Here is a 27,807-nt window from a genome sequence, read left to right as displayed (position 1 = left end):
AAAAGGTTATTATGAAGGATACCGGGTTTAATTTGAAAGAAATGAGCATAAACCACGGTATTTCTACCATATGACACTATTATAATAGTAGACCAACGAAAATATTTTAGCATTCACCAATCATTTACTATTTAAGCCCTTTCCGCTAAATTCAAGGTTACAATCTTGTTATCAGCAGATTATAATTTCCATGTATGCATTATTAAGAAGTAGTTGAAGTGTATCAGTCAAAGTTTTAGTTTGTTATAATACATGTGTAAGTATTGAACTTGAATAAGAGTGTCACTTTAAATCGCATGTTTAAACCGTTTAAACTTCGTGAATCGATCAAAGGTTATATATGTACATGCGCAGTAGATGAAATGAATTGACTTCCTTGTTGGTTTTCAAGATCAACAAGATAAAGGTAAATATAACTTGTACTTCTTTATTAAGAACTGTTTGATATAACCGACAGTAAAAGCAAGATTGTGTGTGGGGGGAACTAATAAAATATCACATTTGAAAGATCTCCTATTATGCTATTCTAAATTAGAACATCGATCAGTACGTTCGTTTTGAAAAGTGATTCCTTTAGACAAGACATTTTATGTTTGTCTAAGGTCAGTTTGTTTTTACTTGACCATACTAAATCTGAACGTTTTCATTTTAATGGAACAGTGAGCTTATAGAAGTGATTCATAAAGTTTTATTACATAGATGGAGGTACCCGGAAAGAAGCGTGACCCTGACCATGACAAGGGTTCCGCTGACGCCACGGTCTACTGCCAGCCGTGTGGAGAAGGCGGTAAACGCGTTGTGGCTCAGGGCTTCTGTCAGACCTGCGAGGAGTACATGTGCGCTCCTTGTGTCGAATATCATAAGAGATTGAAGATGTCCAGGAACCATAGGTTGCTGTCCAAAAATAAGATGCCCTCCTTCTACCCGTCAACGAAGAAATCAGCTATCGCCGACACGGATTATTGTAACCACCACCCGAAGGAGATGATCAAGTTTTATTGCCCGACCCACAGAGCCCTTGGCTGTGGTGATTGTGTCGTACTCGACCATCGCAGCTGTAAAGTTGAATATATCCCTGATGTGGCTACAGATTTCGTCACTGGAAAAGAATTCAGAGAGCTGGAGCCATCGATTAAACGAGCTGAAGATCTTTTATCCGGGTTCATTAGTAACGTCAAGGAGCTTTTTGGTGATGTTAAAATCCAGTCTAAGGTTGAGATAGATAAACTAAGGAAGTTCCGTGCAGAAATAAACACTTACCTGGACAGGCGTGAGAAGGAGTTGCTCGACAACATCGAGAAAGTGAAGACCGAAGATGAGAACGTGCTGACTGCACTTAAGACCGATTGTGAGTTGATGAAAACCGGACTTGAGGCCATGAGGACGGAACTGACTTCCGGTGACGTTTCGGTGAACCAGCTGTACGTTACGGCAAGGCGATGCCGTAAGGAGCAACGGGGAATGTATAACAGTATTAAGAAGATGGTTGATAGGATGAACGCCCGGAAGTACCAGTTTACTAAGGACGCGGATACGGAGCGGCTACTAGGATCGAACATGGGCCTTGGAACACTTGACGTTGCGGGAGAGTTTCGAAAGAATAGTATGTTTAAAAATCCCTTTACATGTTTAAGTATCACTTGACTCTAAACAGGATAGCGTTGTAATTATTTGAGTAAAATTCTAAGTAATATCTCAATAATTTGTCCTTATATTGAGTTCTTGTTCATAATGGCCAAAGCTACTACTTGAATTATGACACAAAAGTTTAACTTAAACTAAATGAAAACGTTTTAATACAAAATTACTGATCATTAATACGTTTTTTCTGCAATCAATTTGGTAAACCCGCCTGGTTGCAAGTACACTGCAAGTATATTGTACATGAATATAAATGGGCCTCGAAACGAATCCAAATGCAGCCTGTTTTTTGGACGGTACTGCGAAGCAGTGCCGTTCATAGGTATCATGCTACTTTTCGACAGGCATGCATCATTTGGTCCCCGGCTTCATACCTCAAACAGAAACGTCCAGGAACCAGTTTTAAACGGAAGTGCACGGCCAAATAAAATAGAACTTTTGTCCGCTTTTCATAAACTTGTACGCGAGTCAAGTAGCGCCCAAAGTCGGCTGATTCCATAATATTAAATATATTCTTCGAATGTAACTCCACAATATTTAACAGTGCATTGTTAAATAAAAACACAATGTTTACACATAAATTGTTTGTATGTAAGACCTTTGTCTTATTACGCTAGTGTTTTATTGAAAAGCTTATTGAGATCGGCTTCTGTCAACAAAACATTGCCATTTTGGAACTATCTTAGCAGGTGCTCGTTGTCTTGCTCTAAAAGGCTGACCAGAGAGCTGACCATACAAATGTAGAAGGAAAAGGCTGACCAGAAAAATTAAAATTCAATTTTTCCTTTTTAAATAAGTCTGTGTTTTGTAATTTCCTTGAATTGTTTTATGTATTATAAATGATTTATTATATTTTTTGGTATAATTTGTAAGATTTTTTAGTTGAAGATGGATGACTTTTATATCATTTGTAGATATAGAAGTATCCATCTACATCTAGGCCACATCACTCACGAGAAACATATCTTAAAACTCGGCAACCCATAAAACTATCAAAATATTTTCATACCATTTTTTTATTCAGCCTTTTCCGGCCTAATCAGTCTTTCCTCTATATAGATCTATTTGTTCAGCCCTTTGATCAGCATTTTAGTATCTCTCCGTTCACCTGCCATTCGATAATATGGAATTGCAAGTGAACGGAGAGATACTAAGCGCTGGGATCTGTCAATCTTGGCTAGGAAAACAACAAGTGGGATACTTTCATACATAATTCGCAAAAGTTCTTTACTTCGAAGGATTTCATTGATGTTTTATATGGTGTACGAATACACATAGTTCAATGCATCTTCCAATCATCGGCCGGCAAGTTTCGGTGAGTCACTACTTACAATCCAATTTTCGAACGAATTTAGTTTGTTCTTTAACTTTTTATTACGCTGATTTTGGTATTTTGTTCGGATATTTTGAAAATGACATGTAGAAGCATATACGGTTAAGAAATTATTTCGGTCAGTTATCAAGCTCTAAAAAATATAATTTTGTAGGAAACTGAAATTTTTGTTGCTGTTTTTATTTTCGTTCAGTTAAAATTCTTCCTATTGATATGAGTCATACACACGCTGTTTTCACGGACCTTTACAGAACAAAACAAGGACTGAACAAGCGACTGACTTCAACGTCTCTGTGTATAGTGAGTATTGTTATTGCCATCTAAACATGAAATTATTGTGAATCAGCTTTGAATAGCCCGTCGGTCTGTATTGTTGTATAAACTCAACTCACGAATAATAGTAGACAGCTACAGGCTTCACAGAAGGGTTCAATCGTCTAAACGTCATCTGGTCCTAGTTGTGTGTCCGCTTGGCTCCAAGGTTCCGGAACGAGAGAGAGAATCCGTGCCACGCATGCGCAAAGATCGTTAAGAAAACTACACCCAAAGATGATCGACTAGGTTTTACTATTAGTTTCACCACACTCCTCCCCACTCTATAAAAAAGAGTCCAAACTGGGGAAAAGAATAATTTAGAAAATATTGCTGTTATAAAATGGAAGTAGGTTGCATGCGTGGACTTTTCACTAAAAAATGAGCCGATCTTGACTAAAGAAATTTGACGTTCTGAACTAACTTAAGCTCCATCAGTACTAGTAAGCCAAAAGAGATGATACCCTACAATAATAGTTCACACTAAGTTTTATTATTTTTTTTTTAAATAAGTGTAAACTTTTTGCACTAGTACTGACCTATGTATACCAAGTATACCTGAAATGGCCAAGGTAATGATTAGTATACAATTACAATCGTGACCTGCAAGGTCTCACAATTTAGTCCTTCCGGTTTCGTACATATGATGCAAGCATAACTTTGTTCTACAGGGATAGTTTTTCAGTTCTCCATCAATGCATGTTATTTATTTTAAACTTTTGTATTCCTTTCTCCCCCCCCCTTCATTATATTAGTTAATGAAGCACTTAAACTAATGCTATCACTTTTCCTGTAAGGAAATATGTTATTAGTTTCACTAAGTAGTATGGAATAGCACTAAAGTCATATCTTAAGATAAAGCGTCAATCAGCACTTAAGTCATATCTTAAGACACAGTGTCAATATTCACGATACACATATTTTCACTTTATTACCAATCCAGGAATTCTCTGTTGATTCCCTAGTGTTGTTTTGATTTGACTACTGGGTATGTTGACCTTTTCATTGCTTGTAAAGCTCCCGCATGGTTGAATTAGCTCTTCTTTCTTTTAGTTGGTACTTTGATATAGGGTCTTGGCGTTTTCCAGCGTAGCTGCGAGGATTTCGTTGACAGAGGACTTCCTGATTTTAGCTATCGACTCTGCCACACATCCGATTACTGCTGGAGATGACCGATGTCTTCCGGCGAAGGGGAAGTGTGATACATCAGACTCGAGTATTAGCCTGTTACCTGGAGAACACTTCACCGCTTCTTTCTGTACTCTGTCAAAGAAGTTCACTTTCAGAGTAAAGCCGAAGTACACCTGAGTGAAATGATCCATCCAAAGTTGTACGATGTCCGGAGAGCCTGTGTAACAGTGGACATGTAATATCTGTGTTTTTGGAAGGACCCCCTTCAAAATGGGTATAAGTATGGAGTGTGCCTCCATTCCATGAGATATTGTATGTGCCATGGGTCGACAGTGGATCACGACGACGTGGTGTGATCTTACCTTCAGAGCCCGCTCAAGTAGATACATCTGTAAGTGCCAGTATTTGCGTGCAACGCTGAAATCAAGGCCTACTTCACCCACGGCTATCACTTTCTCATGCTGGACAATAGTGCGGAATCTATTGAAGTCCTCTTCTTTGAGGTTTGGGGCGGCTTTGGGGTGTATTCCTATTGCGATTTTGATTTGCTGATCCAAACGGTCTATTTCTTTCATTAAGGGAAATGAGTTCGGATCGCAAAAGTTCGCTACAGCTCCCTCCACATCCACTTCAACATGATAACGCTCTCTATCGGCTCTTAGGACAGATTCAAGACTGTAATATCCCTCTCACAGCAGCGGTCCAGGTGGAAATGGGAGTCATAAGCAAGTGGAAAGTCCACATCTCCATCAACTGAATAAGTTTGGCGCCAGAAGTGAGCTTGGGTAGGGGTCAGGCGAGATATCACAGCCATGATTATCCTCCAGTGAAGTAGCACAGCTGGATTGTTAGAATAGCGGAGGTTAATCGAACCTTGTAAAGGTATTCCATGAAACGCTCCGAAATCCCTCATAGCTTGCTCTAGATTATCCTTAATCATTGATGCTCCGGGATTTGGCAAAAGGCGGTGCGCATCCACGAATTTCAAGAGATCCTGTAAGGTTGCTGGACGATCTAGGAGCCAATATGTTGCTTGTAGAAGTGCTGATTGTCGTCGTTTGTTATTTCTGCTAGTATTCCTGACGTTCTCACCGAAGCAGGTTGGGATATGTGCCTGAAAGGCATGGGCCTTTTCGTAGGAGGTCACCTCATGACACTCTGGAATACCACAATGAACGACTGGCCGCGACGAATTTGTGTATTTAATGGGCGAAATTGGTTTACCGGTCACCTGGCGGCCTTGGGCGTTACAGTTTACTTTCAAGTTATCCAGACGTGGCTTGGACGTGAACGGTTGACTCGAAAATGTTGCTGTCGCTGCACGTTTTCGATTAGACGTGGAGCCAGATGACACGGGCTTTTCCCCGGAAGTTGTCGGTGGTAAATGTTGTTTTGGTGTACAGGGCTGTGCAACAGCGGGTTCAGGTAAAGAAAAAGAGATAGAGGGCTGTGTAGCAGCCGGTTTAGATCGGTCGTGGTCCTCACTAGTCCGGCTAGGTGTTGAACACATGGGGTTGACAACTTCCGGTTCAGCGATGGGCGCTTCATCAAATTCGCCAACTTGGCTCAACACTTCTAGAAACTCAACCTCGGCTGACGAGATTAGAACACCTTTGTCAATGTCCGACACCATGTCTACGTCATCATAATCCAGGTCCGTCTCGCTTGTGCAGGTACCATTGGCGGCGTTAAAGGTGTGACGCTCTATGCCTGGTTGGGTCATTATGCGGATGTCCCTGGTGGGCTTGGGTGGAGACGCAGAGCATGGTGGAGCTTTCCTCTTCTTAAGGTGTCGAGGAATGGGACCGAGGTTGTGCTCAATCCACTGTTCACTTGCTATATCAGCTGTAATCGCTGCTTTAGTGGCTTGTTTAATTTACCTCTTGTTGCGTTTCTTGCGTGCTAATTCAACCATACCCAGTAGTCTATCCAGGATCTTTTCCCTGTTGGCCTTCTCCCCTTGGCACCTCTTACACTTAAGTAGACCCATGAGTAGATCTAAGGGGTTTGTAAGGATGCTTTTTCTCAGGGCGTCATCTTCCGTGTCAAGGTAGTCTCCGGAAGCCATCTTCTGAAATGGATAAGATACCTGAAACATTATATGAAGTGTTAAAGACAATTTTAAGTTACCCCTTTGTCGTTTTACACTTTGGGCACTTATACTTCAGTATCTGTAGTGCTTCAGTTGCAGTGATGTTAACACACGACCCATGATACCATTCATCACAATAATCACACTGTATCATGAATCGTCCCTGCCATGGTTTCCTGCATGAACATTAAGGCGTTTTATCCGAATTGCTGTTGTCCGGAATTGACACGGGATTCTTTTTCCAGGTTTCAATCCATGCTGGAAATTTGTTGTCTCGGCAGGGCATCATTCGATCATGATTGGTCACAAACACTGCACTTCGGTGTTTTATACGGTACAGATAAGCTGAAAGCTTCTTGATAATTATACCGGGACCTTTCCAAGAAGGTGATAATTTCTTGCACTTGCCTTTAGCACTTGCTGTATCCAAGATGTACACTATATCTCCCTCCTCATATGATCTTTCAAGCAGGCGGAGATCATAGTTTCTTTTCATGCGCTTCATTTCACTTTTGAGTGTAACTCTAGCTTGTTCATGCGCTTTCTGAATTTCTGTAGTCAACTTGGACACATACTCATTTGACGATTCCATTTTCACGGCAACACTAGGGAACATTAAATGGGCCGGCACGTTTACTTCTCTACCTAGCATCATTTTATTGGGTGTAAAACCTGTTCTTCTGTTCACAGACGACCTTAGGGCTCCTGCAAATTGAGGCAAGTAAACATCCCATTGGTTCTGGTGTTTACCTATGAAACAGCGTACGGCGTCCATCAGACTTCTGTTCATTCGTTCCACTTGTCCGTTGGAGGATGGTCTGTATGGCGTAGTCCGTGCTTTGTGGATGTGTAACATCTCGCACATGGCTGTAAACAACTTACTCTCAAAATTTCTCCCTTGATCTGAGAATATCTGAAATGGATACCCGAATCTTGCAAATAATTCGTTTACCACTGCTCTTGCAGTTATTTCTGCTGTCTGTGAAGGTAGAGGTATGCATTCAACCCATTTAGTGAACTGATCTACCATCATGAGGACATATTCTGAGTTGTTCGCAGTCTTAGGCAGTGGATTTCGGTTACATACCCCACATTCAAGTACTAACCGGTCCACATCCTGGCTCATATTGTACCAGAAAAAACTTTTCTTTCAGCTTTGCTTTTGTTCTAGCAATACCTTGATGTCCTGCAGATGGTAAATTGTGGCAGGTTTGTAAAGCGCTCTCTTTCAGGGATCTCGAGATTACTAGATCCATGTCTTCAGAGTCTTTGCGAACCCTAAAAAGAGCCTCGTTAAAAACCACGAACAATTCTTTATTTACCCAGAAGTATTTCCCCCCGGGACCGGCTAAAAACAATTCTCCTTCTGTAGGTGTAACCTTATTTTCCAGCCAGTTAAGGATTATCTGAAGATTTGAATCTTTATTTTGTTCTTCTCTTAACTGCTTAAAGGAGAATCCCCAGCAGGTGCTATCATTGTCAGTATCAACTATTACCTCCTGGACATAAAAGCATGTAGTGTATACTTCTCTTTCATTAATGTCAATGCAAATAGTTGTCTCCTCTGCTGGTTGTTCAACCACGTCCCAGGCCTTTGTTATGTGCGACACACTTGCTTTGCAGAGATTTGATGTTACAGATTTCACTTGGATTCCCACTCCCCGCTCGAGATCCAACTCCCCGCTCGTAATGGCTGGAGGCAGCTCATCCTTTGTCGATCGCTAAAAGGCGCTGAAGGCAGCTCCTAAGTCCCCTCATCTTTGTTGTAACACCAAAAGATAACGGCACTGCTTCATCTACATCTTCCATGAAGGTAGCCCAATTTGCATCTGCACGCGTACACGTTTTACAACCCTTACAAGGCAAATCTTCCAACTTTATGTTGTAGCTGTAAGCTAGGCAGCCGTCTGTCGACGGTATTCTTGACAGCGCGACCGCATTGACATGAAGTGAACCTTTGCGGTGTTTCACAATCATGTGGTACTGTGACAGTTCTTCAAGCCACCTTGCAATTTGCCCCTGAGGATTTTTAAAACGGAGCAACCATGTTAAACTTGAATGATCTGTTCTAACAATGAATGGTCGGCCTAGCAAGTAGTGTCTGTATTGTCGCGTGAAACGCACAACACTCAATGATTCCTTTTTGGTGGTACAGTACTTTCGTTGTTCTTTTGTTAGAGTAAAACTACCATATGAGATTACCTTTTCCTCACCCTCCTGTACCTGTATCAATTCACACCCTATTGCTTTGAAATGATCTGTAAGATTCATAACACATAACAACGGGATCGTTTTTCTCAATACCCTAGGACAAATTAAACCCTTTTTCAGATCTGATTCAATCACATATGTAGGCATGTCATGATTTAATGTACCCTTTACTTGTCTTACGGAGTTAGGGGGGATTACTACTTTTTTGGCTATAGACACCCGTGCAGCGGTAGGCTGTGTAGAGCTTGATTGGACATTAATTGGAATTTCTTCGTTATTCAATGTTAATGTTTCCCTGTTCTAACTCAAATCCATTCCCCTACCATACAATAAATCATAGCCTAACAACATATCTTGTCCTATGGGGGCCACATACACCTGTTCAGTCAACACTTGTTTCCCAATTTTGATTTTAACTGGACCCACAATAAACCCATTCAAAGACATGTCTCGGCCTGCTGTAAGCAGCTTAATATCTTTAATTTTCTTTGGTTTATTTTTCATGGTCTGGTAAATTCGGTCAGAAATAATAGTCACTTCTGCAGCTCTGTCTATTATGGCTGTTACTTTTTGAACAGCTACTTGTAAAGTTACGCTAAACAGTGAAACAGAAGACAAATGGCATACTTTAGCTGGAGTATCCCTATTTATGCATTCTTCAGAATTTACCATTGTTTTGTGGGTACCCGTGGAAACTAGTGGTGTCCCTTTAATGCTTGGAGTTGTAAACTCACTTGCATCCAGTGTACCTTTCCCTTTGGAGTCTTGCTGGGGGCGCCCTACTGCATCTACTTGGGACTTGGTGGTAGGGCTTGCACACCAGGTCCTTTCTGGTTTGAAGAAACTTTGTTCCCATTTCCCTTTTTCCCGTTGTTAAAGGTTCCAGCCGGTTTTTTTAATGGCTTAGGACAATCGGCTTTAAAATGTCCTTCCTGCCAAAATTGAAGCAGAGGTTGCCCATTCGCTGTCTGGGCCTCCTAAATTCCCTAGGAGCTGGTCTTTGACGGCGTTGTAAATCTTCCACTGCCTTCGTCAAAGCATCCATCCTCTCCAGCATACTTGTACCCGCCGCACTTTCCTGTACAGCATTAACCGAAACTTCTTCTCTCGGTTTCCTCCCCTTCTTACCATCAATGGCCTGGAAAATATGCTGGTAATACTTCATTGTGTCCATCGCAACAGTCAATGACTTTGGCCTTTGTGTTAGGGTGTGTTTGCTCGCGTCTTTGTCAATACACCCCTGGCAGAATTGGTGCACTACTTCTTCTGTCAAATGCCACTCGGGTAGGTTAAAGAAGGCATGGGTGGCGAGCTCAAGTAGTCGATCCGCCCAGTCCTCGAGAGTTTCACCTGATGCCTGCAAGGCTTGACGAAACTTTACTTTGGATGTTTCAATAACCTCCCTTGTTCCAAAACGCTCACCAAGGCGGGTTTTCAGAGTAGCATAAGTGAAGGTTACCACTTCAGAATAAATGGCATAAAACTCACTAGCTTTTCCTGTTAAGCTCCAGACGAGACGCTGTAAGCGCTCAGTTTCAGTCCATTTATAGTAGTCAGCACACATTTCAAATTTCTTCCGGAAGGCCAATCAGCTTGTCTTGCCATCATATCTCAGATCTTTTGAGTTCAATGCCTGGCTATCCTTTTTCACCATATTTGCTGGCTTTTCACGAAGCTTTTTACGAACTGTCAAGGCCTCTAATCTATCTGCCAAATCGGGGCTTGTCGAAGAAGAACTTGAAGAAGAACTTGATCTTGCAAGATCCTTACCCTCCTTCTTCATGCGCCTTGATTGTGTTCGGGACCGGGACACATGCTGATCCTTTCCTGCGACCCCGGTTGGACATGCTGGAAACCTACTCAGGCTCCAAGCAGCGTTTTGGTCAGTTTTGTGCGGAGTTGAAGCATAAGTAGGCTTGTCCGCTTTGGTCACGTTCTCAGCTACTTTTGGAGGGTTCTGTCTTTTATACTTTTTAAACTCTTCCAAAGTAGAAAGTAGCATAGTTCGCAAGACCTCTAGTTCTCTAGCCATGTTCCCGACTTCTTCTCTGATCATGTTAGCATCATCTTTAGATGTAATTTGGTCTATCGTAAGAAAACCTTCAGAGTCATTTTCAAATTCCTCCAATGACCCATGGGACATACTTAAATCACAGAGTGGGTATGGAAAGTCGGCATCCTTTATCAAAGTTGGGTTTGCCGGCTCTATATGCTCCACCTCCACTGTTCCCAATTTCAAATTAGCTGTGAAATCTAAGTGTTTGTTCATACTCCGTGTCCATGGCAACCTGAGGCGTGACAGAATCTTCTGGAATTATGCTATCGTTAGATTTCTCTTGTTTTCTTCCCGATACCTCAGCACTGCAAGTGCGCATTTTTGCCAATACCCTTGACACGCTGTAAGCTTTCAAGGTCATCGAAATTGACGTAAATTGCATTAGGTTTTGTTTCAGTCTGTCATGTAATGAGCAAGATCACCAGGGCTAATGTATTCCGCCATTCTCACAATTCAACCAGTTATTCAAGGTCAATATTTACGTAACAATTTAAAATTAAATAAGATAACTACTTAAAATGTCAAAACAGAGTTCCTACATAAATCAGAGTTTAAGAAAATCAGTTATAATGACAAATATAAAACAAATATATCCTGCAATGCTTTGTCTCCCCAGTTAATATTACTGTTGAAACAAACCACCACAGCAAATATTTTTATAGGTACTTAATTTAAAATAAAATATTATAATATTTAGATTTATTTTTAATTTCAACCAGACCTTGTGGTACAGTGCTGTAATTTCTAGACTGGTTTGAATAAGATATTTCACTTATGATGCTTAATGACTACTGCTTACGTCCAGTGATTTTGTCTGCCCGTGTAACGGTATGCCGACTCACACCTGGAGACACGATAACCCGAACGACACACCAACACCACACTCCTGGATCCCGAAATACGACCGGGCCGGCACTTGTGTAACAAGTCTGGATTCCTGACGAAAAAAGGTACAAACTCAGTTGCTGCGAACTTAAACTCCTCCGGCTCACACCAAATATTCCAATCTTTAGCGAGTATTGACAAACATGCAATGATTTTTCTTCTGGAGAGCTATCCTATCCTTTATAAAAGGCTCTGCCTGATTATTGTTTGCTCCCTTCCGAATAATTATAATCCAATATAATTATAAATGTAAACAATGTCCATTTCCAAATACCCTTTTGCTTATCTATCTGCTTACCAACCACCGGTATGCAAGACCTTGTCGGCTTTGGCACAATATCAAACAGCAAACGTCGACTGATGTATGTAATAAATACTGAAAGTATATTAACACATGTTACAGTCACCAACAACAATCATTCCTATGGTTAAACAATCACTATATTTTTCCAAATAAGCAAACACTCATTGTTTACATTTCAACCATGGGCGCGGCCATTTTGGATTTGACGCATGCGTGTAACGCTTTCCGGTCAATTTTCCAAAACGCCTCGCATTTTATCAACTGAAGACTCTTGTAAAGATTTTCCTTCATGCCAAGCTTATTGCAATACACAATGTTGTTTATAATAACCGCTGAGAAGTCGAGTTTATGGTTCTAGGGGGTCTAAATAACGTGAAAACTAAATATTAGAGGCCCTCGTGGCTGCAAGCCATCCCGCCAAATTCATCAATTTTTCACCTATTCTCTTCCCCTGCGTAAATTCTTTTTGAAGACCTCGTCGCCATTATTGTATAAACTCAACTCACGAATAATAGTAGACAGCTACAGGCTTCGCAGAAGGGTTCAATCGTCTAAACGTCTTCTGGTCCTAGTTGTGTGTCCGCTTGGCTCCAAGGTTCCGGAACGAGAGAATCCGTGCCACGCATGCGCAAAGATCGTTAAGTAAACAACACCCAAAGATGATCGACTAGGTTATACTATTAGTTTCACCACAGTATTTAACTGCACTGCATCAAGACTGTGCAATATAGACGTTGTTTGTATATCCTCTAACTTCCAAGTCTAAAAATAGACGTAGAAAGTAGGTTAAGTAGGGTTACTCAATTGGCTGCATAATAACTACAGTTTGTTTAGGTTGGATTTGTGTGTTTACTGTTTTTATTGCAAATGCTAACCATTCATGGTGTTGTGTTGTTGTTATTCTTAAAACTAACAGTTCTTTTTCGTTTATGATAAAATATCGGGTTAAGAACAGTCCAATTTTGAAGTTAAATTACATGGACATTTAAGTTCATCCAATGACCCATATACATTTGTACAATTTGGTGATAACACAGGCAGCATAATAGGTCTGGTGATTGGAACAGGATACTGTTAAATTGCTAACTTTGTAACTAATAATTAGGAAAAAAGCTGTGTCTAGAAGAAAACTGTCAATTTAATAAGAAAGCAAAAATAAAAAGAAGGCCACAGTCCACGTTTTCACATATCATACTGGCGTACTTGTTTGATTGTGGCAAACTGTTGATTTAATCGCTTTATGTTAATGTCCAATTTTTTAATTGATCACATGCAAAAACTATTTGAATTTTCCTTTTGTTTTGTTGACAGTTGTTTAAATTGAGTACCTTGATAACGAACAGCAGTTATACATCAATCAAAAATTGAGGAGTTTATGTTTTGTTTTTGTTTTCAATTTAAATATATATATATATGTAATATATTTATATTCTGGATCAAATTTGTGGACATAATTCACTTAACATTGAACAAAATACAGGAGTTGAACTTGTCTGCATTGTCACGGAACTTTAAACATCAAACAAACAGTCTGGTAATGAACAAACAATTTGTAGTCAAAGTAATTGATATATTCACTGAACATCAAACAAACAATCTGGAGTTGAACAAATCATCTGCTGTTGATTTTGTTGACAAACTTACTGAACATTGAACAAATAATCTGGAGTTGAACAAACAATCTTGGAGTTGAATAAACTATCTGTTGAACACTTGGAGTTGAACTTGTTGACATACTCACTGAACATTGAACAAATAATCGTGGAGTTGAACAAACAATCTTGGAGTTAAACAAACAATCTAGAGTTGAACAAACAATCTGGAGTTGAATAAACAATCTGGAGTTAAACACTTGGAGTTCAACCTGTTGACATACTCACTGAACATTGAACAAATAATCTTGGAGTTGATCAAACAATTTAGAGTTGGACAAAAAATCTTGGAGTTAAACAAACAATCTGAAATTGAACAAACAATCTAGAGTTGAACAAACAATCTGTCATTAAACAAATTATATTGGGAGATGAACAAATAAACTTGGATTCGAACAAACAATCTGGAGTTGAATAAAGAATCTGGAGTTGAACAAATAATCTTGGTGTTGAACGAACAATCTGAAAATGAATAAACAATCTGGAGTTGAACATACAATTGGAGTTGAACTAGTTGACATGAACACTAATTGAACATTGAACAAACAAACCTGGAGTTGAACTGGTTGACATGTATACTAATTAGACATTGAACGATCAATTTTGAGATGAACTTGTTGACGTGTATACTAATTGAACTTTGAACAAATAACCTTTTGGTTTGAATATTTATGCAAAAGGGTACAGAAACAAGGTCGATAGCAAAACGTTTAAACATAAACCCGGTTTAGTGGCACTGGGCAAATCTAAAGAAATAGTACACAAAATCACAAACAAGAAACATAGAAGAACAGCACAAAACTCCACAAAAAGCACAGTGCATACATACTATATATATATATATATATATATATATATATATATATATATATATATATATATATATATATATATATATATATATATATATATATATATATATATATATATATATATATATATATATATATATATATATATATATATATATATATATATATATATAGTATGTATGCACTGTGCTTTTTGTGGAGTATATATATATATATAAAATAGGTATGTTTATCAAGAATTGTTAGGTACCGCTTTGGAACGGTCAGTAAAACATATTTATGTAATACAGTAACAGTGCTGATTATTGAACATTGCCAATGGATTTTTCTTTCATTATTGCTGCTGATTTTAATAAGGCTGATGAATGCCTTCCAGAAAATGCAAGAGGAAGACAGTGTGTTCCAAACTGTTTGATGTTTTGATCACTTTGAAGTACATTACAGCCATTAAAGATATAAAAAGGAAGATTTACATGCCATATTGTTTGCGGGCAATCATCTTTATTGTTCACATGATGTGACTGATAACAGTTCTGGATTAGTTGATCCTGCAAATGTTTCTGAAAAAATATACTACAAAGGTAAAACTGTATATGTTAAACACAATGCCGTGTTTTCTGGTTTCTTTTGAGACAGTGTCAAGTTGATGGCCAAATTTTTTTCCGACTGGAGGATGCTTTTAATACTGCATGTACTCTGTGACAAGACCTCATTATTGTCTTTAGTGGAATATCGGTTGGATTGCATTTTGAAGATTCTTGCTTTTATGTTTTCGACAGCCATTCACGAAATAAAGGTGGAATGCGATGCCCAACAGAGACATGCATATTTGGTAGAGTTCTGTCACTTCAACATTTGTGCGATTTTTTGCGTTCTTTGTCACTTTCTGTTGGAGGAACCCAGTAAGCTGCAATGCAGTTTGATTTGCATTCATTTTCTTTCCTTAAAAGGAGAAGAAAGTTTAATGAGTTTGACCGGACTATCCATATTCTTGACAATAGAAGGGGATATGAAATTAAGCCAACAAAGCCAAAAACTGTAATGAAGAAAATAGTGGGATCTGAGGAAGAAGTATATAACAAGAGACAAAAATTCAGGATCTGATAAAGGGTTCCAAGTGTTTGTAGAAGACATGCATGTTTCAAATACAGATCCCATACATACAAGCATCTCACAGGGTAATACAGTCAGTAACAATAGCGAAATGGCACCTGGCAACTTGCTGCATATTACAAGAGCAGAGTCTTTTAATCCAAGTGTCCCACAGGGTTATTCATACAATGACCATAGTAAAATAGCTACCACTATGAATAGCACAAATACAGAGTCTGTAAATACATGTGATTCACAGGGTTATTCAGGCAATGACTGTAGCGAAATGACACCTGCAAACATGCTTTTCGATTGTGAAATTCCTGCAAAACAACAAGAAGTTCGGGACCTGATGAAAGGGAAAACTTATAACCGTCTTGTTGATGATATGCATGTCTCCAATACAACAAGTTCTAATGCATGTACAACACACAACTGTTTGGAGATACAACATATGTGTATGTTCTTTGAAAGCCTTGTTTGTTTTGGGCCCGACCATGTATGCTCATGTTGTACTCAGACATTTTTTAAGCATTCCGTACAGAATGTTGCAAAACTGCGTGCAAAAGTGAAGAATGAAAATAACAAATATCTTAATCATTACAGAAGTGTTGATTCCAAAGAATGGATTTGTCAAAGTTGTTGGACAGCAATAAAGTCTGGGAGAACCCCCCCCCCCTAGTTTTGGTTACACAATGGCCTTAGATTCCCTGTCAAACCAGTAGAACTGAACTTATCAAACCTGGAAGAACGGTTGGTATCACCAAGATTGCCTTTCATGCAATTGCGAGAATTGTCACGAGGAGGCCAAATAAATTTGAAAGGCAACATTGTAAATGTGCCTTCAGATGTAAATAGTACCATCAAATCTCTGCCTCGGATGATGAATGAAAATGAGACGATTATGTTGAAATTAAAACGCAGACTGTCTTACAAATACCATGTAGCGTTTGAAAACATAAGGCCAAACAAAGTTTTTGCTGCAGCACAGTGGTTGGTTGGCAATAGTTCTTTGTTCAGGAATGAAGGAATTACAATCAATGAAAACTGGCTTCAACAAACTCATGATGTCTCAGAATCTAGTAAACAACTATCAACAACTTCTGACACTGGTGCAAATGATACAAGTGATGGATGGACTGAAGACTGTAACTTTTCTGATCGACCTACTGGCAATTTGGACACTTTCCTACAGTCTGCTGATTTTAGAAAGTTTAATCAAATACTGTGTGTTGCCCCTGGTGAGTGCAATACCCCTGTTGGCCTTTTTCAGGACTTTCATTCTGAATTCCTTTCTTTTCCTTCAATATTCTGTGGACAAAAACGTGTAGACAACAGTGAACGTGTTGTGCCCCTTCACTACAGCTCTATATGCAAGTGGGAACTCAGAAATGTTGACAGAAGAGTTGCAGTATGCATTCCGAATGTATTTTTCAAACTCAAAAGACTGCAAATCAAACAGATAAGAGACAAAGTCACTCTTGCTGTCCGTAAACGTAAAATAAAGGGAGCAAAGTTCACAGCTGGTAATATTTTGACACCTGGTTTTGTTGACAAATTAACTATGCAAAACGATGGCTACAAGGTACTTCGCACTCTACGTGGTTCACCACCATACTGGGAAAAGGCTAAACGTGATGTATTTGCAATGATTCGACAACTAGGCATACCAACTTGGTTTTGTTCCTCTTCTGGGGCAGAAACAAAGTGGGATGCATTATTGCGTTCGCTGTCAAAACTTGTGAATGGTGAAGATTTGACATTAGAGGAAATAAACAAAGTATCCTGGCAAGACATGTGCAATCTCATTAAGTCAGACCCAGTCACTTGTGCACGGTACTTTGACTATAGGGTTCAAACTTTCATCAAGCATGTGTTGAAAAACAAATTTGAACCAGTTGGCCAGTTGGTCAAATCATTGACTATTTCTACCGTGTAGAATTTCAGCAGCGTGGGTCTCCACACATTCATATGCTCATATGGATTAGAAATCCTCTGATTTAGACATATCAAAATTTGTTGACAAATACATCACTTGCTGTAAAGATGAAACAATGCCAATTTTAATTAATTACCAGACACATAGACATGCCAAAACGAAGACAGGCAGTATGTAGATTCAATTTTCCTTTACCTCCTATGCCTGAAACAGTCGTGTTACATCTCTTGGAAGAGGCTGATAAAAACTTGTATTCAAAAATGTATCAACAGATTATATCAGATTTGGATGACATGCAAAAAGATAATGGTGTCTTGCATATGTCATTTGAAGAATTCCTTCGAAAACTAGATGTGACATTAGAACAGTACATGCTGGCTGTCAGGTCAACTATTAGTAGACCAAAAGTTTTCTTGAATAGAGCGATTTCTGAAATTCGAATAAACAGCTACAATAAAGTACTGATTCAATGCTTGAAGGCTAACATGGATATTCAATACATATTAGATCCATATGCCTGTGTTTCTTATATAGTTTCCTACATTTCTAAAGGTCAGCGTGGCCTCTCAAACCTACTCCAGGTTGCTTGTACAGAAGCGAGAGAATTGGACAATGACATTCGACAACAGGTCAGAAGAATTGGCAATCAGTTTCTGTCAAGTGTTGAGAAAGGTGCTCAAGAAGCTGTATATTTAGTTTTACAAATGCCTCTGAGAAGATGTACCAGGGAAGTAGTATTTGTTGATACTACAAAACCGGAAGGGCGAACATCCCTCCTTAAATCCTTTTCTGATCTAGAACAGCTTCCAAAGACATCCAAAAATGTAGTCTGACAATGTCTTGAAGAGGTATAAAAGAAGACCAAAGTGTTTAGAACAGCTGTGTTATGCAGATTTTGATGCTTTGTATGACTTATGTAAAAGATCAAAGATTAACCAAAAGACAAATACTGATATAGACGAGTCTGAATATGAGTATAATCAAGATGATGACTTGGAGTGCAATGATGATGATGTGCAAAACACTGAAAGTAATGCAGCTGGTACAGTTATTGAATTCCGCTGTGGTACAAGATTAAGGAAACGCTCACACCAAAAGGTTATTTACAGTCACACCACTTCAATTAATGATGATAAAAAAGAGCATTTTCGGGAGAAGATAATGCTTTACACACACTGGCGTCTTGATGAGAATGACTTGTTAGGTGGTTTTACATCTTTTGAAGAAAGCTATCATTCAAAACTTCAAGAGATTGTCAAAAACAAATTTCATTATGAAAAAGTGGATCCTGTAGAGTATGAAACGTGTCAAATGGAAAATGCAGACGATGATGACAACTCATTGATTCATCCTGAGGCTCGTCATCAAGATATGTTAGATACTGATGAAGGTACTTGCCAGTCAGAATTGTATGGTTGCTTTGATCCAGGAGTGGGTGAAAATCCTTCCTATCATCAGTATGACATAGGCGAAGATATTAGAGTTGCCAGACATTGTGTAACAAATGATATCTTACCAAACAAGGAAATGGAAAATGAGAAATACTTGCATTCAGTACGACTTTTGAATATTGAACAGAAATGTTTCTTCTATCACATTCTTCACAAAGTGAAAACAAAGCAAGTACCATTTTATACCTTTTTGTCTGGTGGTGCTGGTGTTGGTAAGAGTGTGCTGATAAAGTGTATTCATCAAGCTCTTCTGAAATACTTAAGCCATTTGAGGAACGAGGACCCAGACAGCATTAAGTTGTTGTTATGTGCTCAAACAGGCAAAGCTGCCCACAACATTGGTGGCAGTACAATACACACTGCCTTTTGTATACCAGTCAGCCAGGGTTTTCAATTCAAACCTTTAGATATGCAGCAGTTGAATACCATGCGATCTCGTTACCATGACCTTAAAGTAGTGATCATTGATGAAATTTCCATGGTTGGTCGAAATATGTTCAATTTCATTAATTTGAGACTACAGGAAGTAATGGGAACAACTAGTCTATTTGGTGGTGTAAGTGTTCTTGCTGTAGGGGATTTATTTCAACTGAAACCTGTCTTTGACTCTTGGTTGTTGTCTCAAGTTTACCGGGTGCCTGTGCTTGATTGTATGGCCACATATATTTGGGTTGATTTGTTTGACTTTTTTGAAGACAGTCATGCGCCAAAAAGATGATCTTGAATTTGCACTCCTTTTGAACAGATTAAGAGAATCCAACACACTGAGGAAGATATAAAGTTATTGCAGACAAGGCAAATAGATATCCCAACTGTGACAAATGTAGAAATAAAAAATATGCCCCACTTATTCTGCACAAGAAAAGAGGTCTTCTCCCATAATCAGACCCTTCTGTCAGGCATGGATCAATCAAACTTAGAGCAGATCAAGGCTATTGATTCCATTTCTGGAGATTTGAACAAATCTTTGTGTGAAACTGTTTTTTCCAAAATTTCAACAGACCCAAGCAAAACTATGGGCCTTTCAAATCTGCTTACCCTTGGTCTCAACCTTCCTGGGGAGATATGTTTGAATGTGGATACTGAGGATGGCATAACCAATGGCGCAGCCTGCACTATTAAGAAATTTGATTTCAGGGTGCAAAATTCATCCAGATGCAGCATTGTTTGGGTTTTGTTTGAGGATGAAACAATAGGTAAGAAATGGCGATTACGGTACAAGCATTTGTATGTAGAGGGTATATCTTTATTATGGACACCCATTCTTGAAACTTGTAGGAAGTTCTCTGTTCAATACTTCAAAACATACCTTGTCACGCGACGACAGTTTCCAATACAAATGTCTGCTGGGAAAACCATACATAAAGCCCAAGGGTCAACCATAAAGAGAGGTGCTGTTCTTCATTTTGGGTCTTCAAAAGTTGAACACATACAATATGTTGGATTATGCAGAGTTACAAATCTGTCTGACGTACATATTATGAAATTAAACGATGAAAAGATCTCCACATCACAAGCTGTAGCTACAGAAATGAAGAGGCTCAGAAGCAGTAGACATATTAAAACATGTGTGCCTAATTTAGGTTCATGGTATGGTGGAGAAATTTGTGTCTGCTTTCAAAACTGCAGATCATTACAGAAGCACATTGGAGATATAAAATATGAACATAATTTGTTGCATGCAGATGTAATAGGTTTCGTAGAAACTAGGCTTCATAGTCCTTTGAGTTGCATATATGATATGGAAGGTTTCGATATGTATTGTTCCAGTGTTGATCAGTCATCTCATGGTATTGCCGTGTACCATAGGAATATCATCAGGCATTTTTCAGTCAATACCTTTGCAGGTATCGAGTGTGCCATTACACAGCTCAGAAACAATTTATTTATTTGTTTTTTTATTGCCCTCCAAAGGTAGCAACAACTACAAATTATTCAGTTTTTTTCCAAGAACTCAAAACAGCCATTCCTGGACAGGTCAAGATCGCTTTATTCGGAGATTTCAATTACGATCAAAATGAAAGGGCTTCTATTGCACACTTATTTTATACCAATTTCCATCTGCGCCAGTTAATAGATACAGTTACAACTGATTATGGCTCATATTTAGACCATATATACACAAACTTGGATTCAACTTGTTTAAGAGCTTACGGCACTCTAGAATCATACTACTCTGATCACAAACCATTGTACCTTGTCCTGAAAGTTGACTAAATTTTAGCTAAAAGCTATATTATGATTGACAGTTTTGTTATGAACTATGCTTCTTTGACTGAAAAAGTGCCCAGGCAACAATGCGCCTGTCTGACTAATATAATACCTAGATGTTTTCACAATACCATATTAAGAAGTCTGTATAAATATTTACACCACTGCCAGTATTCATATTCTCTTTGCTCATCATTTTAAAATGAAACATATGTATTTGCAGATGAATTCCATCAATGAAGCCTTTGGAAAAAGAAAAAAAGCGGGCCATACCCCATTCTTTGCCTGTGGGAATGTGGCATACCACAGGAGCTCAGATGGCATTCCATGATGGCAATAACATATCCTAACAAATTCAGCAGGTCAAAAGTGCTCCATCCAGAGTTTTTCGGCAGACTTGGGACAAGAAATTCCACTTTATGTAACAGCTGTTTTAGGTTGTGCATGAACAGCAAATGCATCCGGTGCAGGTTTGTTAACCTGCAGGGGCTGCCATGGTCTTCCTTCAGGATGCTCTTCAGTTACTTCAAAAAACAAATGTGTCGGTTTTCAGCAAAATAATCCAGGAATGGAATCTTTCATTTATCATACATTTTTCAAAATGCATTTTACCTTCAAAATATAAATTAAACTTCTGAAAAATATTTAAATTCTATCAACTTGTTAATATCAGATTACTATGTGTGCTCTTATCCCTTTCAAACAGCCAATAGTAACATGCATATAACTTTGCTTTCTTATAGAGTTTGTACATATATTTTTTTTGTGTTTCTCTGTAAATGTGAATCACTGAGTTTATTTAGCATTTTTTTCTTGTCTTCGAATGCAGGAAGAAGTCCAGGTCTTACTGTTAAGATATGCAATGGGGTTGTGACCATTAGGCTCAATGCTATGCTGAAAGATGTGAGGCCGGGAGACATATTGATGACCTGCTTTACTGATGTTGTTGCCAACACCTACAAACCATTCACTACAACTACCACAACAAACATTAAACTGATAATGCAGGTGCATAGAATTTCAGCATCACCACCAGAGATCTGGAAAATTTAAGATTAGTGCCAGTCATTTTGGTCCAAAAGCTTAGAAATTTTGTCAGATCATTCTTAAAACAACAAGTATCGATGCTGTTCGAAAAAATATTTCAATTTTGTTTCATTTAACTTAAAATTTATGTAATTCTAGATACATAATAACAAATTTTGTAAAGATTACATGTAAATGAACAGATTGAAATGACACCATCTTCCTTCATTAACACAAACTGTGTACCTGGACCATCAGCTTAAACAGTATACTACTTCTACTACCATTTCCTCATATTCAAACATTACTAGAAAGGTCTGAAAGGCAATCATGCTGTCTTCAGTCATTGTTGAAGAATGATAAACTCCTGTGTTATGAATTCTGCTGCAACCTGATATCACCAGTATGTACAGACAGTGCCAAATTTATAACATATCTTACTTGTGTCTTATCAGTGCTCTATGCATAAATAATGTACTTTATGTCAACAATGATTTCATTAAGATGTTATTTTCCACTCTGTAATGATGTTTACTTACTTTTCTTCTGTTGCCATACCAGTGTTGATTGAATAACAGATAATCTATTTGATTTTGTTTTTATTTATTTCAACCACTGTTGTTTATTCTCATTTTCATATCACTTGGTTAGTACTCTTCATTATATTGCAGGCAGTCAATGTCTTATTTCCTACAACTACTCAGCAATAAACCTGTTGACATTTCTGCTTTCAATTGTCTATATATTTTTCATTAAGATTTCTTTCAATGTTTGAAGTCTGATCACTGTTAAAAAAAACTGGCTCTTCTCCATGCCCGCCTAGGAATGTCTTCCACATTGATAATTAATATCAAATGATAATAATTTAATGCTCTATTGTTTTGTCTACTTTCAGAAAACATATTTTAAACATTCCTCAACTGTTATGAATTTCTTTTTTGACAAACCTTTTTTGCAGTTTACAGCCTAAAACAATATATAATAATAAACATATGGGATTTTTCCCCAACCAAATGCACTGCTTTACCTATAAATAAATGATAGTTAATTAAATTACATTACATCTACAAACTAAAAATAATCACTTTTCAAATCCTATGGAACTTGCTGTACAAATCCTAGTAAATATACTTATAAATTAGTTCAACATACATGTTAGTGCTTGTATGCATTGCTTTGTATGAGACATAGATTTTTGACATAATTGTAACCATTTTCACTTGTTGCATGTTTTCTCTGCTACAATGTTATAGTGATGTCATGTGTATCATTTTGATTCATTGTTTACACATTATTACTTTACTCATGATTCAGTGATTATCTCATTTCATGTAAATTTCTTCTTGTTCAATTGTAAATAATGACAAATGCTGCTCAAAAGAGTGTGATAATGGATATACTCTTCCTGTCATTTATGTTATTTGATAATTGTAATCTTCATCATCTTCCATGAATTGCATTACTTTCACTTTGCCTCAGATTTAATATTATGTGTGATGGTTTTATGTTGTTGCTATTAGAACAGGGGTTATATTAATAATCCCAATATCCTGTACATTATCATTTTGCCAAAGTAGTTCCTTATAGATACATATAACACTACAGACTGGTTTATTTTATTAGTAAACTATTTTTTAGTTCCAGTTTTGTGCTTTTCTAATCTGGACAATTGCTATTATCTACTCCGTTGTACTCATTTGTGTTTTGGCAAAAATCAACACATTACTTAAATGGCACAACTTAACTGTCATTCAGGCATGCTTGAAATTCATTTCAAGGGACTAGACACCAGATGATACCATTGCAAGATGGAAAAAAAAACTGTCGAAAACTTTAATGGAATTTATATATTGTGTACATTTTAACTGAGTTTTTGGACAGAGTAAATCCCAGTTATTTAAAAACAAATTACTTCTGAGTGTGTTCCTGTAAACATCACAGGATCCTCACATGCTATTATTAAGTTTATACACACAGCTGAGACAGGGATACAAATATTTATTTTTTGATTTATAAGTTTGCATTTTTGACCTCATACTAGCCCAAATTGATAATTTTTTTGGAGGAAAAATTGAATTGGCTGATGTTGATGGACTTTTGGTTCATCCTCAATTGATCTTATAAACCCTGGTATAATATTGATAATTATCGAGAGATAAAGAGGCGCTTCGTTTGAAATGTTAATTGTGCTCAATTTCAGACCTATTCTGATTATGAAATAAGATACTGGACTATAACTTTTAATCATAGACCAGTTATAAAAACACACAAAAGAGAACATTTCGTTTTCATATACAAATGTACCTTGTTCTTTTTTCTTTCCTGTAATTGAACTTCTTGTGTTAAGGCATTGGTCTATGACAGGTGTGGTTGTCTGTTGATGCATAATTTTAACTAGCTATAATAACAACATCATATGAATACACCACTGTCAGCATTTTTTGCTGCTACACCTAATGAAGAACCTACAATAGCTTTAATATTATATTAGCTGACATTTATAAGTCATATTCAACATTTAATTGTTTAAATGTTTTTAATAACATTTTTCCTTTGAAATTCATTAAAACATTTACAACCTCACAATAAAATTTATTTCCGTATGCACTACAGTGTTCATGTTTTATGGTTTGCATCTTACCAAAGCCAAAATATTTGTTGTCTTATCCTTTTAGTTGTTGCCCAATTTTTAGCTCGACTATTCGAAGAATAAGGAGGGCTATACTACTCGCCCCAGTGTTGCCGTCAGCTTAAGCCTCTGGTTCAAGTTTTAGGGCGATTCACTCACCTCTTGACATGCATATTACAGTTATACTACCTGTTTTAACACTCCTGCTGCCAGCTTTATGCAGTACCGTCCCTCAGCACTTTCAGTGCTTTGATCCCATTCGGTATGACTTGGAATTAATCCTAAAATCCATAGTTATGGGGCTTACTGTACATTTATAAGCGTATTTGTAGCAACATTTTTTACAGTGTCATTTAAATATATTTCAAGGCTTTCACAACAATCCGACCTTTTCCATCTAAAACAAAAATAACTTTAATTCATATTTATTTGTCTGTTCGAAATGCTATTTTTATGACTATTTTTACTGTTTAAAAAGGTGATCAGCTGACTCTAAGTAATGTTAATGTCCATTTTAGTGCTGTGTCTTATATGCCCAACATTTGCACCCGGGGACAAACATATCAACGGAATGCAAATTTGGCCTTGGGGTATGTTTTTGACGAGTTTATATGACAATAGAGAAAAGTAAATATTTTCAATAAAAAACAACAACAATTATAAATATTATGCCACAAAAATCGACCGATTATTTTTTTTAATATCAATTGCATTACTTCTATTGTTTTATGTCACATATTCGTTCTAAAATCCCCAAAATAGAAACACACGATGGGACATAAGGCAAATTTGCCTGTGAAAGAAAAAAATCAATTTTGCGTTTATGTGCACACATTTGTTCTTGTGGTAGATGTCGTCACAAAAACTAGGATAAAATATAAAACTGACACAAAAAACGTGTGTTCGTAAGATATGCAGGGAAAATCGTACAGTGAATATTATTGAAGGCAAACATAAAACGTGAACTTTGAAACGATTTTAACTCAACATGTGAAATACAGATTTTGATGCTCACTCGGTGAATTTTATTGTATATTACACAGAAGCAAAAAACACCTCTTTATAATTTCTATATATTACAGGGTGTCCATGTCTTGTTTGATTAATCTAAATATTCTAATCGAAAAAAACACTGTAAATTGAAGCTGCACTTTAAAAAAAAGGTTTGAAACATTGTCTCATTTAAGTTTATAAGACGAAAGTGAAAAATAATCTAGTCCATTATTGTGTTCAGTTCCAGTTCCTGGCCTCTCTACTGTCACATGGAAGAATAAAGCAGACATCAACGTCACAGTGCCACAGGACCAGAACACCTGCTATATTTCTAGCCTCGCTCTGCTCTCTCCTGGACTCTTCCTCCTGGCTGACTTTCATAACAACTGTGCCAAACTTGTGGTCTTCACCACCCGCACCGTCAGGTCCCGCCTCCAGCTGCCAGGCCAGCCCTGGGACGCGTGTGTGCTCCCTGATGACCAGGCCGCAGTCACTCTCCCGGATAAGTCCATGATACAACTGCTGTCTACGAAAGAAGGGCAGTTCTCGCGTGGAAAGGAAATTAAAATAGCATTTGTGTGTTGTGGTATTGCTTACTTCAACAATAGACTTTACGTTTCTAACGTATCCAAACCGCGTATTGAAGTGATGACATTGGATGGTCATATTATCAGTACATATCAATCAGGTGATGGAAGACAACTTTTCGAATGTCCAAACTACCTGACTGTGTCAGTATCCACACCACCGATCCTTTACGTGTCTGATGATGATGCAAAAACCGTCCTCCAGCTATCTCTAGACGGGAAGGTCCTACGAGAGTACAGTGACAAGAAGCTCAAGCATCCCGCGTCCGTGGTGGCAGTAGGTCCGGGTCAGCTGCTCGTGTGTGGAAGAAATAGCCACAACGTGATGCTGCTGACAAAAAGGGACGGCAAGATGGTGAGAATACTGGGACGGAAGGACGGACTGACCAGTCCCTACTCTGCGTCCTTCTGTCCCCACACACGTACACTAGTTGTCGGGATGTACAAGAATGACTCATTGAAGGTGTTTAATGTAAACTGACAGTGTTTCTTCCTTAGTCGTGATTGCTATTTTTTAGGAAGAAATTACCATGCATTAAATAATCGTTAAACGACTGAAAAGTAAATGCAAAAACATTTATTTTACAATTTCATTTTGCGGTTTTGATATATTTTTTGTAACCTTGTGTTATCAAATTGAATAACCATTTATATTAAATGACATGTACAATGTATCGAATAAATATTAAGTGTATTTTGCAGTTATGTTTAGCAAGAAATAGAAAAACAAATTGGTGTAAATATTGCAGTATTATCATAATATTGTTTCAAGTAACTATAAAGGATGTTTTCAATGGAAATTTCCAAGTGTAAATCCAGCTTCCATTTGAATAGAAAAAATGATAAAATGATTGTATACCTTCAAATTTAAGGTATCTAATAAAATGAATTTTCGTTTTTTGAGTATTTACGTATCTTGAGACGCAAAAGTGATATTGCCTTTTTATCAAAATTGTATGTAATATTTCTTCATTTAACCATGTTCTGAAAATAACCAAAGATTTCACTTAAACATTTTAAATAAAAAATGTGTATAAAAAGTCTTGAAGTGTCGGTTGAGAAATCCTGTAAATAAATGTTAGCTGATTGGGCTCTGTATTTATGTTAAAGAAACACTCTGTGTTCTTAATGTTTAGATGTACTTGTGATTTGGTCTTAATAAACATATATTATTTATTTTAAGCAATAATCAATAAAAAAAGGTAATGGCCTGTCGCAAATATGAATTCATTTCTGTTAGGTCCATCATTTAAATCTATCAGATTAGTGGTAAAAATTCCACAGTGGTTAATTTCATAAGAGCTTCATTATGGCAGGTGTCAATGGGATATTCCGAGCATAGCTAGAAGGGTCGCAGAATGACTCATATACTTGCATTATTTTCACCGCCCCGATAGCTCAATGGTGGAGTATTCTCTCCGGGTGCGGTAATTCGGGAGTTCACACACCG

The 27,807-nt window shown here is 37.7% G+C and overlaps 2 protein-coding genes across 2 annotated transcripts in view; both read left to right on the top strand.

Moving 5' to 3' along the window:
• LOC128244318 (uncharacterized) overlaps positions 1 to 27,807 on the top strand; it is a 111,826-nt gene that overhangs the window by 24,655 nt on the left and 59,364 nt on the right. The gene's annotated exons all lie outside the window — the stretch shown is intronic.
• LOC128243726 (uncharacterized) lies at positions 269 to 27,341 on the top strand. Its single transcript, XM_052961645.1, has 3 exons — positions 269 to 406; positions 700 to 1,603; positions 26,012 to 27,341. Exons 2-3 carry the CDS (start codon positions 700 to 702, stop codon positions 26,836 to 26,838), a joined length of 1,731 nt encoding a protein of 576 aa, XP_052817605.1. The 5' UTR covers positions 269 to 406; the 3' UTR covers positions 26,839 to 27,341.

The sequence above is a fragment of the Mya arenaria genome, chromosome 8, assembly GCF_026914265.1.
Source record: "Mya arenaria isolate MELC-2E11 chromosome 8, ASM2691426v1".
Taxonomy (NCBI): domain Eukaryota; kingdom Metazoa; phylum Mollusca; class Bivalvia; order Myida; family Myidae; genus Mya; species Mya arenaria.
This window is presented reverse-complemented; position numbering and strand designations above follow the sequence as displayed.

Excerpts from the sequence above, each read along its gene's own strand:
- LOC128243726 (XM_052961645.1), top strand. The coding sequence starts at position 700 with ATGGAGGTACCCGGAAAGAAGCGTGACCCTGACCATGACAAGGGTTCC. Across the intron at positions 1,604-26,011 it reads GGGAGAGTTTCGAAAGAATA|TTCCAGTTCCTGGCCTCTCT; the intron begins GTATGTTTAAAA and ends TATTGTGTTCAG.